Here is a 16419-nt window from a genome sequence, read left to right as displayed (position 1 = left end):
CACAGTAGGTGGCGGTAACGCCTTGTTCGTCAGATGCAACCCGACAAAACGAGAAGAAAAGTAAGAACTTCAGCAATAAACTTCCAGGTCCAGTATCGACGCCTAATGGATAATGGAAGTTTTTAAAAAGTAACATTTTTTATACCGAGTAGCCGCTGTACCTATAAAGAAGTGTGTGAGTTTTCTCTACTGGGCTTTAAAAGACAACCGTCCCAACAGCGGTAAGTTTTGGCCACTGAACTCGATTGGACAGTCTTAACTGAATAAAAGTGTTTAGCTTTTTTGTCATTCGGCGTTAATGTTACTTTTGTTGTAGTAACGAGAAAATAATCGTGTATCATTTCAAAATCTCGAACGTAGTTTGGCTTTTGCAATACTCTTTGTTGACTTCACGCCGTTTCGAGAAGACGAAGTCAAACCAGCAACTCCATCGACTGTCATTAATCTGCGTTTATACGCTGTCGGAATAGCATCACCAATGCGCTGAAAAATAAAAACATGGACATCGATATTTTGGATTTAAAATTTTAATATAAAATAAACTTATCACGCAACCTCAACTATTGGGAGATACCTCGACGAGACGCTGCAAGGTCGGTCCACCCACCACGTAGCCCCAAAGGACTTCATCAGTAGCCCGCAGGCCTGCTCCAAATGTAGCTCACCGGTGAAGGGACATTGTAATTTTCTGGTAATATTGTAGGCGTGCCCCTCGGTCTACTCTAGAGACAGAATTTCAAAGTTTCACTTTTGTTTTATTATATCTTTGTTGAACATATCAAATCAGCCCGTTTTCTCTCAGACCTTAATGGTAGTTTATGATGTAAGCATTATTTTGGATTTGAACTTCTTCCCTTTTTTAATTGTGAAAACTAATCTTTACCTTTCATGATTATTATGTTATCTTTTCCCAATTTCTCTTTAACAACATGTAGAAGTTTCCCTTCAAAGTGGGGTTGGGATGGAGAGGCGGAAGTTGATGGAAATCTCCGAGGCCCTGGCTTCCTCTGAAGTGGCCGCACTGTGCTTCTTGTGCCGTGATGTTCTTAACTGCCAACATCTCGAAGGAGTGAGGATCACATCCAGTATTAGACTGTTTTACACTTATTTGGATCGCAAATATCGTGCAGATTAATCAATGTAGAATGTTTCACACTTTAGCGAAGCACAGTATTTTCATTTGTAAACACTTTTCTAACTTTTGCTGAAAATTGTGTACTTTGTCTTTCCAATACAGGTCAAAGACGCAAAGATTCTGTTCAATAGATTGGAAGAAAGAGATTGCCTGAACCCTGAATTTCTTCATCAGTTACTGCGCACAATCCGACGGAATGATCTCCTCAGCCTCATAAAGGGGAACAGACAGAATGTGGAGGAAACTGATGCCAATCCTATCGGCAAGCTGACAAATTACAGGTAAAAGCAGCAAGAATATTTAGTTTAGTTTTTGTTTACCTTGTGCTCGGCACTCATCCCATTTTCCAATCCTCCACCATGCTTTGTGAATAGGGTGATGCTGTATCAGATATATGATGAAACGACGAAAAAAGATCTCCAAAAGATGAAGTTTCTCTTAAACGACAAGATTGGTAGGAGACAAATGGATGAATGCAATGTAAGAAAACCCACTCAAGATTTGTGCAACCTTATTCACATTCAAATTTTATATTGTGCACTGACAACATAGTGGAACTTTGTTTGTATGACATGCTTGACCACACGTGGGTGTGCTCACTCTTCTATTCACTCCAAACGGTTCATACTTACTGATTTATTTATTTTTCCTGCAAATTTCCAGACGGCGCTGGACGTCTTTGTTGAATTAGAAAAAGTGGGTTTACTGTCTCAATCAGATCTACAAGAGCTGCATTCAATACTGATGGAAGTGAATCTACAGCTGGCATCCACTGTCGAGCAATTCGCGCAAGGTACTGACTGGGCATTCTTTGAATGACTGCTCTAGCTTACAATACCTGTATTTATGTTTGACCGATCACTCGAGTTGAGAAAGCGATACAAAATGTGTGTAGCCTTCACCTGAATTCCGGGGTGCCCGAACAGAGAGTCCTTGTGGAGGGCTGGGGGTGTCCGCATCAAACCATAAGACATGCCATCATAGCACTGTGTTCTTTCCAAATTCATCAAATCCTTCTCACTTGTAGGTGCATCTCTGGAGGCAGCCAGTCCACCTCCTGCTCTCCCCCTCAATGGTTTCCAGGTGCGTCTCTGCATGCGTCTGTTTGCTCGGGAATGCCAAGAGTAAAATTAGCCGCTCGACTGAGTGTAATTTCTTCCTGCAGCATGTCAACAACTCCCCTCTTGAGTCCATATCTGAGACTGAAGACAGCAGTATGTATTGAAAACTGTATTATTCACAAGCCATGACATTTTCATATATAGCCGCTAAGTTATGACCGTTTTGGTAGTTTTTAAAAAAAATTATTTTATTTTTTTTCCTTCGATGAAGGTGGCCATTTTCCCTCCGATGCAGAAACAAACCCCAAGCCTTCTTCGCTTTCTGATCAGGTATCCGTTTAGATGTGCGCTGGAAAATTGACCAAACAAGTAAAGAAATACTGAAAAGAAGAGATTTTTGTCCCTAGAAATATGGGGAAAGAATCTGCCAATTGAGTTAAGTTTTTTAAAAATAAGATTATTTACCTGGTGCAACTTTGAGGTTTATTTTGAGTTGTGAGCCACTGGTATTTAGTAACATTCTTTCTTAAATTAAACTTAATTTTTAATGATTTTTTTTTTAAATATTTGACTCAAAAAACTAAGGTCTGACAGGTATTAATTTTCTTGCCAATTCTCATTCTATATGGGCAGAAAAACATTCCAGGAACTGGCGGGAGTAACAACTCAATTACTTTTAGGCTTTTTTTTTTAAATACAATAAAATGGCAGCATAGGGATAATGCACATCCAAACACAGGCAGCACAGCAATGCTTGTGAGAAGTGTCAAAATGAACTCTGGGAGTTGTATTGATAACAAAATGGCGTCCTTGTGGGGCTGACGGCGGAAAAAAGTCACAACTGTTCAAGTAAGTGCAGTCAGATATTTTCACTGGAAATAAGAAACATAATTTTTTTTTAAGAGAGCTTTTTTTTTTCACTGTGCAGCCGAGAGGTCATTCATCCGGGTAACTTTCATGATCGTCTCAATTATTTATATTTGTTTGTGTGCTTGTGCTGCAGACCGAGTACTACGCAATGAATCACATCCCTCACGGTCTGTGCGTAATCATCAACAACGAGGAATTTTCAGGAAGCAAGCTGACAAAAAGGGGTGGAACTCAAGCGGATGAGAGTGCGTATTTTCATCAAGTCACTCAGCTCAACTCGACGAATGAACAATCTTATATCATTGGTGCGAATCGCGGAAGTGTTTTACTCTGAGAAATCCTGATCCAGATGGCTCCCTCACCTCCAGTGGTTTTGCCCTTAACGATGAAGCTGTTATCTGCATTGCTGCCCCTCCAAGGAAAAGATTCAAGATAGTCATCAGGCCATTACAGTCAGCGCATTGGATTAGTGGTTTGCACTTTCTCCAGGTAGTCCAGCTGGCGCCCACATTCAGAAAGCAGTAAGGTGATATTAGCACTCTAAAATGTCATAGGCGAGTGAGAACGGTTATTTGTCTTTGAATGGCTGGTGACCAGTTCTGGTTGTAGCCCCCCTCTCACCCAAAGTCAACCCTGGTTTGGTTCCAGCTCACCTACCACCGTCATAAGGACAAGCTCTGTACAAAATGAAAATAGTTGCCATGACACTTCAGAACGTGGCGTCAATGCAATCACAAGGCCGTTTGTCCAACATCCAGACAAAGAATGTTCAACTTTGGTCAAAGGTTGGAAAGAGCGCAAGTTATGGGCTTTGATAAGAAATTTAAGTGAGCATCAATCTGTGTTCTTGTTACATTGACCACATCGGGCACAGTTTTTCGGACAGTTATCATCTGCTCTAGGGGTCTCTTTTCAAACCATACATTTTCTATACCGCTGGGGTCATGAATGAGCTGGAGCCTATCCCGGCTGACTTTGAGCAAGAGATTCACAGCCGCAGTCAGTCTTCGATAAAGCCGACATGCATTGGATTGTGGGAGGCAACCAGAGTACCTGGAGAAAGTGCGTGCAAGCGCAGAGACAACGAGCCGACTCCAGACAGGAAAAGGCCAATGCCACAATTGAAACCCTAAACCTCGGAACTAAACAGGATAAGATTGATAGAAAATGGATAATGACCCAACAAGTCAAAACATTTTTTTCCCAATTCCACAGGGGCTCTTGACTCACTGTTCTCCAAATTTGGCTTCCAAGTGATTGTCCATAGCAACTTGACAGCAGAAGAAATAAGAATGGAGCTAAATAACATTGCTACGAGAAACTTTTCTGAGGATGATGCTCTGGTGAGCAAGATGGCACTTTTTTCTTTTCTTTTTTTTTTTTACTCACTCATGCTTTTTGAGGCCAACATTGTTGGTGGAGATACTTTTTTTTAAATCTTACATTTACATGTGATGCCAAGATGAACAATTGTCATCAGGATAAAAAGTACACTCTTCATCAATTTGTTTTTAGGTTGTGTGTGTGCTCTCCCATGGGGACAATGGCTGTGTCTATGGGACCGACGGGAAAGCAGTTTCTTTACGAGAACTGACGCAGCCCTTTACAAGTGGATTTGCCCCCACCTTGGCAGGAAAACCTAAACTGTACTTCATCCAAGCGTGTCAGGGAAAAGCCTTTCAGACTGGATCCTTGCCATGGTCCTCAAAGCCAAGAGGGGTTGCTGAGGACACACGGAGTCAACTGGAAACGGATGCGGGCCCCATCCAGGAAGAGACGGTGGCCTCGGAGGCCGACTTCCTGCTCGGCATGGCCACTGTGCCAGATTGCAAGTCCTTTCGAAATACTAACACGGGTTCCATCTACATCCAAGAGCTGTGCAAGCAACTCAGACGATCTGCTGCGAGGTGAGATGAATGGACTGCAGTAGCTTTTGTGATTCATTCAAATATATGCTTACATTTGCTCTCTTGGGCATCATGCCAGTAATCTGCAACCCTCTCGTCTCAAGGTGGCAATCGCAGAGTTACTCACAATAAGATATTTTTGCAACATTTATCCTCTGTCACCATTATTAATTCACTATACAATAAAAACATTAAGCAGTATTGAAATAAACCTCGGAATTTATCAGACATTGAATTGAATTAAAATTTAATTCTCATTAAATGAGGATAATTTAATTATTCAATTGAATTGAATGCAACTTCATTGTCAAGTGTGCTGTATGTATGTGGAACATACAGCACAGATGACATATAGACAGACAGACATAAAACACCGTCCCTTTTAAATTGAAAACTTCATTTAAAAAAAAATCAAAACACACCTTCACATCAAGCACATGGGGAAAAAGTGACATTGTGCACTGGCGTTTCATTTTTTTTATTGCTGTGCTAGTGTGTCAAAACACTGCACTGCTGTGGTATTATGCTTGTCCTCGAAGTATGTCCCTTTTATAAGTTGTCATGTCTTGTGTTTGATGTTTGCAGCCCACAGGGGGAAGATATTCTCACTGTCTTGACACGAGTGAATAGGGAGGTCAGCAGAGGAGTGTTTTTAAACGCCAAGCAAATGCCTCAGCCCAAATACACCCTCACTAAGACATTGATTCTAAGGTTTGCTGATGAGGACCAAGTGAAACTCTCCTAAAGTGCCATATTGCCTGATTTCCAATAAGACTGCATTGTATTATCACTGTGCCTATGAAAATTATGCGCTGATGTTTACAAAAATCTGAAAACAACTCTTGTGATTTTGTCTTTTTTTCTTTTAATTCCTTATCGTGGATGAATTTGAAAGTATTCTTTTTTGTCATTTGTCACTCAATATGAAATATATGTTGTTTGGAGAATTTGCCTGGTGTGGAATATATATTTATTGTCGTGGCCGAAAGAACAAGATCCCAGATACAAGCGGCCGAAATGAGTTTCCTCCGCAGGGTGTGTGGGCTCTCCCTGACAGATAAGGTGATAATCTGGGTCATCTAGGAGGGGTCAGAGTGGAGCTGGAGCCACTTCTCCACGTCGACAGGAGCCAGATGAGGTAGCTTGGGCATCTGATAAGGATGCCTCCGGGGCCCCTCCCCGGTGAGGTGTTCTGGGCATGTCCCACCGGCAGGGGGGACCGGGGACAATCCAGGACACACTGGAGAGACTACAGTATGTCTCCCGGCTGGCCTGGGAACGCCTCGGTATCACCCGGGAAGAGCTGAAAGAACAATATATTTAAAAAAAAAAAAAAAATCTGCACGAGTGTTGGAAAGTCATGCAAATAAACCAGATTCATCTTGGGGGTTAAATCATTAGAATATTTTAGCTTTGATGTATCCTATTTTATGTAACTCGGAATGCACCCTTAACTACGGTGTTATCTCAAAATTACCTGTAATAATTTTATTAGGTCGCCATGAAATGAGAAGCTGTTCGCAAATGTATTTCCCTTGGATAAATACAAGTGATAAAAAATAAGTGACCGCGGCGCCTGTTATCGCACCCCAACAGAGCAAACAAGTTGAGCCGTTCGTAAACCCCAAATGACGTTATCACCTTAAACCGAGGCCCCGGTTGAGCAAACGTACCCCGTCGACAGACGTCATGAAGGCGGTGTTTGAGTTGGAAGAAACAATGCTTTAATAATAATAATAAAAAGAAACAATACATGTACTAGTTTGATTAAAATATTGACTACGTTCAAAGAACAATCTGGGGAAAAAATATTTCGCTTTTCTGATAATAATGTTGAGAGAACGTGTTCTAAGGTGACCTCATACAAAGGTGTTTACGCAATAAACTAGGAGCGTGAACTATAGAAAAACGATGACATACGTTGCGCGGTCTCGTCATGTCTTGATTTCACTGGTGATCAAGGCTGGGCTAGTCCGCATGAGTGGATAGTGGAGTGGGTGTGGGAGACAGATTCCTGTGGGCTCCACCCATCTGCTCGGGATCGGCTCTGTTCCGGGAAATGTTCGAGTGCAACGCGTAGTCTCGCGGGGCCCAAGACCCACTCTGAACTAGCTCCTCTTTTCCACGACACAAAGGACGGAATTCGCGTTTTGAACTCTCCGCGGGACCCTACACTCGGTACGTTGTGCTCCATGTGTCGTTGGGTTTTGTTAAAATGTCGTGTAGCGTTTAAAGACTGACTGTGGATGTATAATGTTTAGCTCAGTGCGTAGTTTGTAACCCCCCCCCCCCCTTTTTTTTGTCCGAGCCTCGCGGATAGTTTTGTGAGTGGACTTTTAAGTAGGAGGATTAAATGCATAGATTTCGAGCAACTGCTCCAGCTTGCTCAGATTGAAAGTTACACCGACACTGGGCCATCGGGGAAAAAGGTTACATAAGGGGGAGGGGGACACGAGAATTTAAAAACAATAAAATGAGGTTTTGAGAAAATCTAAATGTGTACTTCGGGACATGCGTTTTATGGCGTATGTACAGAAAATAGGTCTTTCTTGTCTTTACAACTGTATGATTGACCCAATTGGGGGGAAGAGGGGGCACACTCGCATACTGACAATCGCGGTTCTAATGTTAGCATTTGCACCCCTTCCGATTATCCTGTGGTGTGAGGTGTTTAAAGTGACCCCCCACGCCCTTTAGGTTTTGGCAAGGAGGATCACAGTTGTCAGTGGAGATGCAGGGACGATTACATAATCTTTTCTCTCCCGGGGCTAAAAGGGGGATTGAACATACATAGGGGCTTGACAAAGTAATTTATAAATGTTTTTAGAATATCAAATAACATATTGGACCGTCTTACCTTTGGCTACATAGATTGATTATTATGCACATGTGCGGATGTATACAAGTGTGTGCACAATAGTCTTCCAGTAGTAGTCATTCAAGTCAAATTTATGACAAAATCTAATGGCAAAGGAACTTCACGTGTTCTCATCTAATGTACATTAAAGACCATCTATTATGGTAGGGCACTTGACGACCACTTCGGCAAACTTTTTTTTAGTGAAAGTTGTTTATTTCTCACTCCAAGCTGTTGTTCGATGCAAAACTGGCATGTAAAACAATTAAATGAACAATGAATGTCCACGGGCTAAATGCTATCATTCAGTAAAAGGCAGACATGCTAATCAAAACTAGCACAGAAGCTGTACTAAATTATAAACCTTTAAACAAAACGCAGGGACCAGCACAATGTGTTGTATGCTTATATTTTGTATGATAACTATTAACGAAAACACAAACAAACAGCAATTGCCGATTTGAAGTATGAGTCCAGCCCCTAAGCACTATAAGCAACAACAAAAATGATCTGGCGTATCACTTGATAGCAATATGACATTACCTCCGCTACAAACATGGCACCTTGCGTTAAAATTAACCAGGGGTCTTGTTTGGGTAAATACAAGACTAGATAACAAAGATGGAAACACCGGATATTTATCAAAGCTTACATTATTGTTCCCTTTCACCATCAATACTTTGAAATGGGCCGTCTGTAACAAGTTGGTAAATTGAGTTTTAAAACTGGGAGCGGTCCATGAAAAAGATCAACAAAAAAGTACCGTAGTGTTGGCAACACCCAACCTGTTTAACTGTAAATGGCCTTAGAGTATTTTCACAACATGTCACTTGGTATGTCACCTAACCTGAGCTGTGTATTTATGACAGCAAGGCCAGATATGTACAAACATGATCAAAGAATCTGGTGAGGATGTTCTGAGGTAAACCTTTAATTGCCTCAGTGTCACATGAGTTGGATAGGATGACGGAAATATGCAAACGTTTAACCATTTAGACAGACCAGCAGCTTTAATGTTCTGCCTCTGAGACGCGGGCATGGCGAGCCTTCTTCAGCAATCGCAGAGAAGTGGTACTCTTGTCGGGCTTCTTTTGGAAAGCGCTTGCTCAGATAGGAGGAAGCACTTTTTTTCCCCCACTCGGAGAGTGTTGTTGCTTGTTAATGGGGATGTGACGTCATGGCAATCCAAGGTGGGGCCTCCTCATGAATTCCTTGACTGTGGATTTCCCTAAAAGTCAGAGGCAAAATGGCACGCAGGGATGCCCCCCCCTGCCCCCGAGTAATCCTGAGCAAATTTAGACACAGTTAGCCAGTTATAAAATTACCCGCGTGTCTGGTATCATAACTGCACGTTTGTAACAAACCAATCTGTGTCAAAATCGGCAAAGGATTTGACGGCGTGACTCCAAGAGTACTCAGTAATTGTGTAAAATGCAACTTTATCATTATTATTGTATTTTTTTTTTATGTAGCTGACCGCCAAAATGGGATCGGTATGGGAGTGGGACTCATTCATGACGGGAAGGGGACAGTCAAGCTCTGCCTGCCCCGACCGCACCTGAATATTCTCCTGTTTCAATACAGTGTCATGCTTCACGAAGGACTAGCCATAACAAATGAGTTTGTTTTTTGTTTGGCGAGAAAAATGTATGTACTGCAACATCTGGTGTGTTTTGAGCTTCCGTTGACGGGATGTCGGATTTGTGCGTTTTCGCTTGCACTGGCGCATCGGGATGCAGATGAAAAAAAAATTTTTTTACACATTCTGAAGGGGTCTTCTATCTGTTTTGTTTTCCCTTTACGCTGCCATGACGCAGATTTCAATGGTGCCATTTGAGAGCAAACCATTGGAATTGCCACTTGAACCAGGCCGTGTAAATCCAGCCTGGTTCGACTTTGGCTGTAAAGACGAGTGACCGTTCGCTTCTCCTGACAGGCAACATGTCCAGATCGGACTACCCTCCAGGGTACGATGACTTCCACGGGCCACCGTATGCACCCCAGGGCGGCGGTTACCCAGCACCCCCTGCGTACGGCTTCCCGGGCTTCGGCGGACCTCAGCCGGGCCAGCCTCCTGCTCCCTACCCCACCAGCCCAAACGCGCCTCTTTACCCGAGTCAGCCAGCCTATCCTCCCGGTCCGTACCCAGGACAGCCTTATCCGGCTGGGCCTCCCGGAGCCGGCTATCCCGGTCAGCCCCCGATGCCTCCCATCATCCCACGGACCATCCCTGCGGATGTGATCAACTCTGGTAAGCCGGGAGCTTTTCATGGGTGAAAGCAGCGAACGAACTTACTATATATATTTTTTCCTCAATCATCCATCCATCCATTTTCAACACCGCTTATCCTCTCCAGCAGTGACCCCCCAACCTTTTTGGTGTCACGGACCAGTTGAGACAAGCATACGTTAGCCAAAACTGAAAATGTAGCGTAGTGAGGTTGGGGACAAGAAATGAAAGGTTGTTTGCGCCGAGGCACAGCAGCAGTGAAGTCGTTTTGTATCACAGCCATGTTTAAAAAAAAATGTCACCCCTCAACTATATTTCCTCCGGACTTCTTGGTGTATAATATCAGCATGGAATAGAAGGTCTGGGAATTTTCTTTGCTTTTTGCAACAAGTTACTGTAATTGACTTTCAAGCCAACTACTGTATGTCAGGCTCATGATTGTATGTGGTTGAAAAAAAAAAACAGTATTTTTGTGGTTTAAACTGTTTTCCGTTTGCACCGCCCACATTTATTTGAGCAGAGCAAACAACCCAAAATAATCATGCTAGCACAGAAACTCGTGCTGAACTGACAGAGGTGTCCAGGCTGACACGCAAATATTGTAGAGCGTTCGCGGTGGTTACCTTTGGCAGTGGCCGAAATTAAATTCTTCGGACGAGTCAGAGGACCACCCGGATGCCTTCCAAGCTGGTCTTTTACAACACAATGATGACTGTAGCTTACTACTGCGGCCTCATAGCAAAGCTGATCAACACCGACGATACGTGTGTTGAAATAAATACAACTAGAGCGCCGTTTGATTGACACAAACGCGACAGCTATACGACACGGCGACAACACGGGCCTGCGTTCCTACGCGGGCGTGTTGGCTGTCGGACTTTTATCGTCAAGAACGCACACGATGTCATTCGGAATATAACGCCAACCGGCCAGCGCTCATTTCTCCCGCTCTTCACGACAGATGATGATTTTGCCGCCCGGGGGAGCGACTGGGACAGTCTGAGCATTCGGCACGCCTTCATCAGAAAGGTAAAAGCCGAGGCGTCCAAACTGCCGTATGTCGAGAATCTTCCGGCGTTTCGTGCCCACGTCGGATGATCATCTGGTGTACGGCGATATCTGGATGATCCGTTGATCCAAGTGTGATGTGAAACGTCTTGCGTTGTTCGTTCAGGTCTATTTGATTCTGGCCTCGCAGCTCCTCGTCACGACGGCCATTGTGGCCGTTTTCACCTTTGTGTGAGTATCGCATGTTTTTTTTTTTTTTTTTTTTTTTTTTTGCTTTTAATGTTTTGTCCTACCCGTGACTTTGTGCGCCACCTTTCTGTTTCTCACAGCGAACCGGTCCGATATTTTGTACAGCGGAACCAGGCCATTTACTGGGCATCATAGTGAGTTGCGACACCGTTGAACGTGTAAACAAGGATCGAGCGAGCGAGTTGAGTGCGTGAATAGGAATCTTTGCTACTTGATTTTTGCAGTGCTGTGTATTTCATCACCCACATTGTGTTGGTCTGCTGCAAGGGCCCCCGGTGAGTGTGCCTTCCACAGCTTTGAAAATCATTTTGACACCAATAACTCCAATGAACCTGCGTGACGTTGTGTCATCTCCACCGTCTCTTTAGGAGGAAGCATCCATGGAACTTGATATTACTCTCCATCTTTGTAAGTTGAATAGCTGCCGTTAAGTCGAATCAGGAAACGCTGCACGCGTTTTTTTTTGTTTGTTTGTTTGTTTGTTTTTTCTGCATGCAAATGACAAAGTGAATAGAGCAGTCTCCGGGAAAGTTTCCATTTGGGTGGCGTCTCCGTGAGACCGCGGCAGGAGGATTGAGTCAGCGCACCTTGGCCCAGCGCCCTCAGTGACACACACACACAAACACTTTCTTTCTCTTTGTGGTTTTGGTTGTTGGTTCGCTGTTGTGTTATGACTTGATGTTACCGTTGGCCGCAGGCGCGTCATGGACACGATCGGTTGTTACTCGTGTTTTTTTTTTTCCCCCATGATCCCTTTGAAATTGCTTTTTTGAAAGAGATCCACGACAAACGGCACGTCAAAACCCCCAAATCCAGACTGTTGGTCATTTTTGTACGCTGTTGTACTAGGAAGTGATTTTGCACTTTACTGAAAGTTGAACCAAGAGACGCTTCGTTGCAATGTGCGTGGAAAGGGATCCGCAGTGGAGCGTGTTTAAACGATAGCAGAAGTTATATTTTTGGTTGTGGTTTTTGAAAAGTTCCGTGTAACAGATGACAACGCTAAAGGGTTGTCTTTTGTTCCGGCTGAATCGTTTGCCTATCGTCCCCATTTCACAGTATAGTCTGTTTTGTCTTACTTTAAAACATGGACGAAACCGTAAAATATTGGAGTTGGCATTTTTCAAATTACAAATGACACCTTTTCCCGACTGTCTCCCCTCCAAGAGATCCCTGGACACCAAACATTTGGCCAGCCCTGAGCGATAGCATTCTAATCAAGTACGCATTTTCGAACATTGATTAATTCTGGTATTGAGAATGAAGCCTTTCGAACCACAAACTGGAAAAGTTCACCCTGCGGTCGTTTGCCACTTTGCTGTCATTCCCAGATAAAAGACATGTTTCTTTGTGTTTTCTTTTTCCTTATGCAGACTCTGGCGCTCTCTTACATGACCGGCTCCATATCCAGGTTACCAAAATAAATAAATAAATAAAAACATTGAAAAGTCCAATTTGATAGTCCATTTTGCGTCAATAACTGTGTTCATTTGTGTTTTCAGTTACTATGATACAAAGGCGGTGTTTCTCGCTTTGGCGATCACTGTTGTCGTCTGCATCGCTGTCACCGTCTTCTGCTTCCAGACCAAGGTACCTGCGTGCGTGTGTGTGTGTCTGCGTGTGTAAGCGCCAGAGCTCAGCAGTATCAAACTCTTTTCAGCCTCTGGGCTATTTGCTTGCCATTTCCAGTATGTCAACCTCCTTTCCTTTTTTGGAGCTAGTTTAGCTGTGGTCACGCAAATGTAATGGCACTTCTGAAATGGAGCGGGGGGGGGGGGGGGTGTTTGTATGAATTTGTCATGTCCAACTTTAGCTCTTCATCATTAATCGACTGTTTGTAGCATAAAAGTACTTTTGGCTAATCCCAAACTGTTGTTTTTTCTTTTACCAGTTGTGGACAATTTCTTCGAATATTCTTAGTTTCAGGGGGGGGGGGGGGAACAATGTTTCATGGGTTACTGCACGACAATGGAGTAACCACCCCTCCCCCCACTTTACACTGACCATTGGAGAATCCCATTTTGATTTCGAAAGAGGACGCTCTCTCTGCTGGTTGACGAAAATGAATCTGTACAGTACTAAGCAACGTGAGCAGATATACAAACTTACATTTTGAGGTTGGTTTACAACCTGCACATTGTGCAAAGTGGGATTAGAAGATTTTATTTTTTAAATTGATATTTAATACGAACGAGCAGAAATGGAAGTAAAACGGAACGAGGCCAGAGCGTCAGTCTCACATGAACCGATTTTGTCTACGCAGGTGGACTTCACCAAATGCCGCGGCTTCTTCTGCGTGCTCGGCATTGTCGTCTTTGTGACGGGCATCATCACCGTCATCGTGCTCTCTTTCAAATATGTAAGCTTCAACTTCTCAGCCAATCAGAGTTCTGGCGCCAACTCCCACGTTGGCCTCATTTGAATGACCGTTTTGCTCTGGCAGATCTACTGGCTTCACATGCTTTACGCCGCTATTGGAGCCATTGCTTTCACTCTGGTGAGTATTATTATTCATGATGACCCCCCCCCCCCCCCAAAAAAAATCAAACTCGTTACAATCTGGAAATGGCTTGTTTGCTTTGCAGTTCCTGGCATATGACACGCAGCTCCTCATCGGTAACAGGAAGTACTCCATCAGTCCTGAGGAATACGTGTTTGCCGCACTTAACATCTACGTCGACATCATTCAGATCTTCCTCTTCCTGCTCCAAATTATCGGTTCGAGCAAATAAATCTTTGGGGATGCGCGAGCAGTCATATCGACATAGTTGCTGCAATACCGCCCCGTGCCGTTGCAAGCCTTTGCTTTGTTTCCACGCGTAACTCTCGAATGTAAATCAGGTAAATCATGCTGCACTCAACGAATATTACTTAAAGGGCTGAATTTTGAGATTTGATGACTGTGCAAGACATTCCGACGCACTCACATATAGTATATTTCTACATTTATATACCTATTTAAAAAAAAAAGAAGAAAAAAAGTATTCCAGTGTGAAATTGTTGCCATTTTTGCTGGCTTGAAGTAAACAACAACTGTATTTTATATCTACGTGTACAGATCTAGCGCTGAAACGTCTCTATGACGTCTGTTGATGTTTCGCCGGGTTGTTTGGAACTGTTACGCGCCAGTTTGACCTGTGCTTGAGGGTCGGTTAAATAGAAAAAACGTTACTGGGTTACATGCATTAAATACTACTGTATGTTTATCGCATAGCGTGTCTTTGCCGGTCTCTTATGTCGCTTGTTTCAATACGGAATGACAGTTTGTCCGCACCTTGCTTTTCCACACTCTTTTCAGAAAGTCACACCTAAGCACAGTAATGAGTGTGGGGCCTGCAGGGGTCACCAACGAAGGGTCACCAGGATGTTGTAATTGCAGAGGAGTGTTGGTTGGAGGGATCGTTGGAAAATGTGAGATTTGTGAAAAGTGTTACGAAAATGTACACGCCTCCAGAGATTTGTGAAGTGTTACACTTTGGTGCCCCTACACTCACACACACCATTTTGTCAAATCATTAATTACTGTGAGAAATTAGTAGGGTCTTCACATAGATGAATACATTACGTTAATTACAGGTTATTTAAAAATTGCTCAGATCTTCCGGAAGGTTGGTGATCCCTGTGGTGTAGCTTATAAATATATTGCTCGGCTTTTCATATATAATAAATAATTTTATTTGTGGCCGTTGTGTTCTTCATGGACATTTTACAGAAGTGAAGTCAACATAGGATTCTCTATTACACTGATGAAACACAAAAACATTTAATACAATTCCTTTAAACAAGCAAATTATTCCTCCTTAAAGTTCCTTCCCTGTGGGACCAGGGATGTTGGAACAAGGTCTGGAGAATCAGTCTTTGAGCCGAGGGTCCACGGCATCATTGGTCAAGTTTAACAGTCTCGACACTCTGTCGGTACCGGCTTCTTTCATAGTCCCCCTCATTGGACCTTCGCATTCTCTGTCGAACTTTCAGTTGCTTTAGACGGTTTTTGTCCACTTGCCTTTTGGCCAGCAGGAAGCCAATAATTCCAGCGGGGAGGCCGATCATCCTAAACAGGGGCCAGAGAGGAAATGCATGTCGTCATAAGGACAATGCTCAGTCCATAGTACAATTAAAGCATGCGTCAGCATTGTTACTCGGTCACCGACACACAAAACTCACCAGGCATACCCAATCTTCATCATCGGATTCTTGGCCTTTTTGAGGGGAATGTACGCGGGACCCTCGCTTTCCCCCTCTTCCTCTGCGTTACTCTTTTGACTCATCTGCGGCTGCGTCCCACGACTGCAAAGCGATGCAGTCTGCAGCCTCAAACAACGGCCAAGTATCGGCGAAAGGTAGCTTGTCACCAACCACTGACCACCAGGAACGAGGGCGGCACCTGGTATGGAACAAATAAGGTGGACTTGTTTTGAGCTAGAGAGGGAAAAACCTCAGCACTTGGAGCGTACATTTTAAAACGGTACAACAATTCTCAAGACAACATGAATACAGTGCAGTGGATATAAAGTCTAGACACCAAGGGAGGGATTAAGTTTATCTTCATCCTTATTGATAGAAGTCTGCAGATGTTTTGTGCTAGCATTGACAGGTATTTGGAACGTTCGTGATTCCTTTCACGGCAGAGGAAGCGTTTCGTAGACGGTTCGATAACAACACAAGTTGTATTCGGCAAATTATAAAGTAACAGATCCTCATTGGTTATTAGTTCTCAATATACAGCATGTGTCACATAATTTTAGTGACGACACCTGAAAGCAGCAAATGTACCTTTACATGTTATGCCAGCGACGAATGTGCCGTACGCCGCCATGTTTGTTACCGAATGTTGTGCACATGCGCAGTTGCCGCCTGTTGATGCAGTATAAACCCGACAGCCAGAATTGTATGCTGCCGCCAACTGGTTACAGTATAAGCCCGACAGCCAGAATTGTATGCTGCCGCCAACTGGACTATGTCTGTCGTGTCACCCGTTCGCTCGGTCAAGCGCTTCAAAACCTTTTTTAGGGTTGGTAAACACGAGTCCGGACTAGAGAATGTTTACTGTAGGAAGGCGTTTTGCGACGAAAAAAACGACCATAGATAGTAAGGTGTTTTTC

General features: G+C 43.5%; 3 protein-coding genes and 1 long non-coding RNA gene across 4 annotated transcripts; 2 read left to right on the top strand and 2 right to left on the bottom strand.

Moving 5' to 3' along the window:
* Positions 1-51: 51 nt before the first annotated feature.
* On the top strand, positions 52-5920 carry LOC147194968 (caspase-8-like). Its single transcript, XM_086128605.1, has 12 exons — positions 52-221; positions 936-1069; positions 1238-1416; positions 1510-1615; positions 1799-1928; positions 2163-2218; positions 2301-2349; positions 2468-2526; positions 3200-3311; positions 4282-4409; positions 4582-4973; positions 5559-5920. Exons 2-12 carry the CDS (start codon positions 962-964, stop codon positions 5716-5718), a joined length of 1479 nt encoding a protein of 492 aa, XP_085984731.1. The 5' UTR covers positions 52-221; positions 936-961; the 3' UTR covers positions 5719-5920.
* On the bottom strand, positions 5909-7039 carry LOC147194967 (uncharacterized). Its single transcript, XR_015102786.1, has 2 exons — positions 6894-7039; positions 5909-6276 (listed from the first exon to the last, which is right to left on the bottom strand). It is a non-coding gene; the product is annotated as an uncharacterized LOC147194967 (long non-coding RNA).
* On the top strand, positions 7016-14528 carry tmbim1a (transmembrane BAX inhibitor motif containing 1a). The gene is made up of 12 exons (XM_086128606.1): positions 7016-7151; positions 9767-10081; positions 11022-11089; positions 11235-11299; positions 11398-11451; positions 11542-11592; positions 11686-11725; positions 12691-12728; positions 12820-12907; positions 13581-13676; positions 13761-13814; positions 13903-14528. Exons 2-12 carry the CDS (start codon positions 9772-9774, stop codon positions 14047-14049), a joined length of 1011 nt encoding a protein of 336 aa, XP_085984732.1. The 5' UTR covers positions 7016-7151; positions 9767-9771; the 3' UTR covers positions 14050-14528.
* A 440-nt stretch (positions 14529-14968) lies between these two features.
* Positions 14969-16194, bottom strand: LOC147194965 (uncharacterized). Its single transcript, XM_086128607.1, has 3 exons — positions 16091-16194; positions 15482-15701; positions 14969-15368 (listed from the first exon to the last, which is right to left on the bottom strand). Exons 1-3 carry the CDS (start codon positions 16131-16133, stop codon positions 15197-15199), a joined length of 435 nt encoding a protein of 144 aa, XP_085984733.1. The 5' UTR covers positions 16134-16194; the 3' UTR covers positions 14969-15196.
* Positions 16195-16419: the final 225 nt, after the last annotated feature.

This window comes from Hippocampus guttulatus, chromosome 14 (genome assembly GCF_054856545.1).
Source record: "Hippocampus guttulatus isolate MCC_2025c chromosome 14, RoL_Hgut_1.0, whole genome shotgun sequence".
NCBI classification, from domain to species: domain Eukaryota; kingdom Metazoa; phylum Chordata; class Actinopteri; order Syngnathiformes; family Syngnathidae; genus Hippocampus; species Hippocampus guttulatus.
Note: the sequence above shows the minus strand (reverse complement) of the source record. Positions and strands in the feature narration are given on the sequence as shown.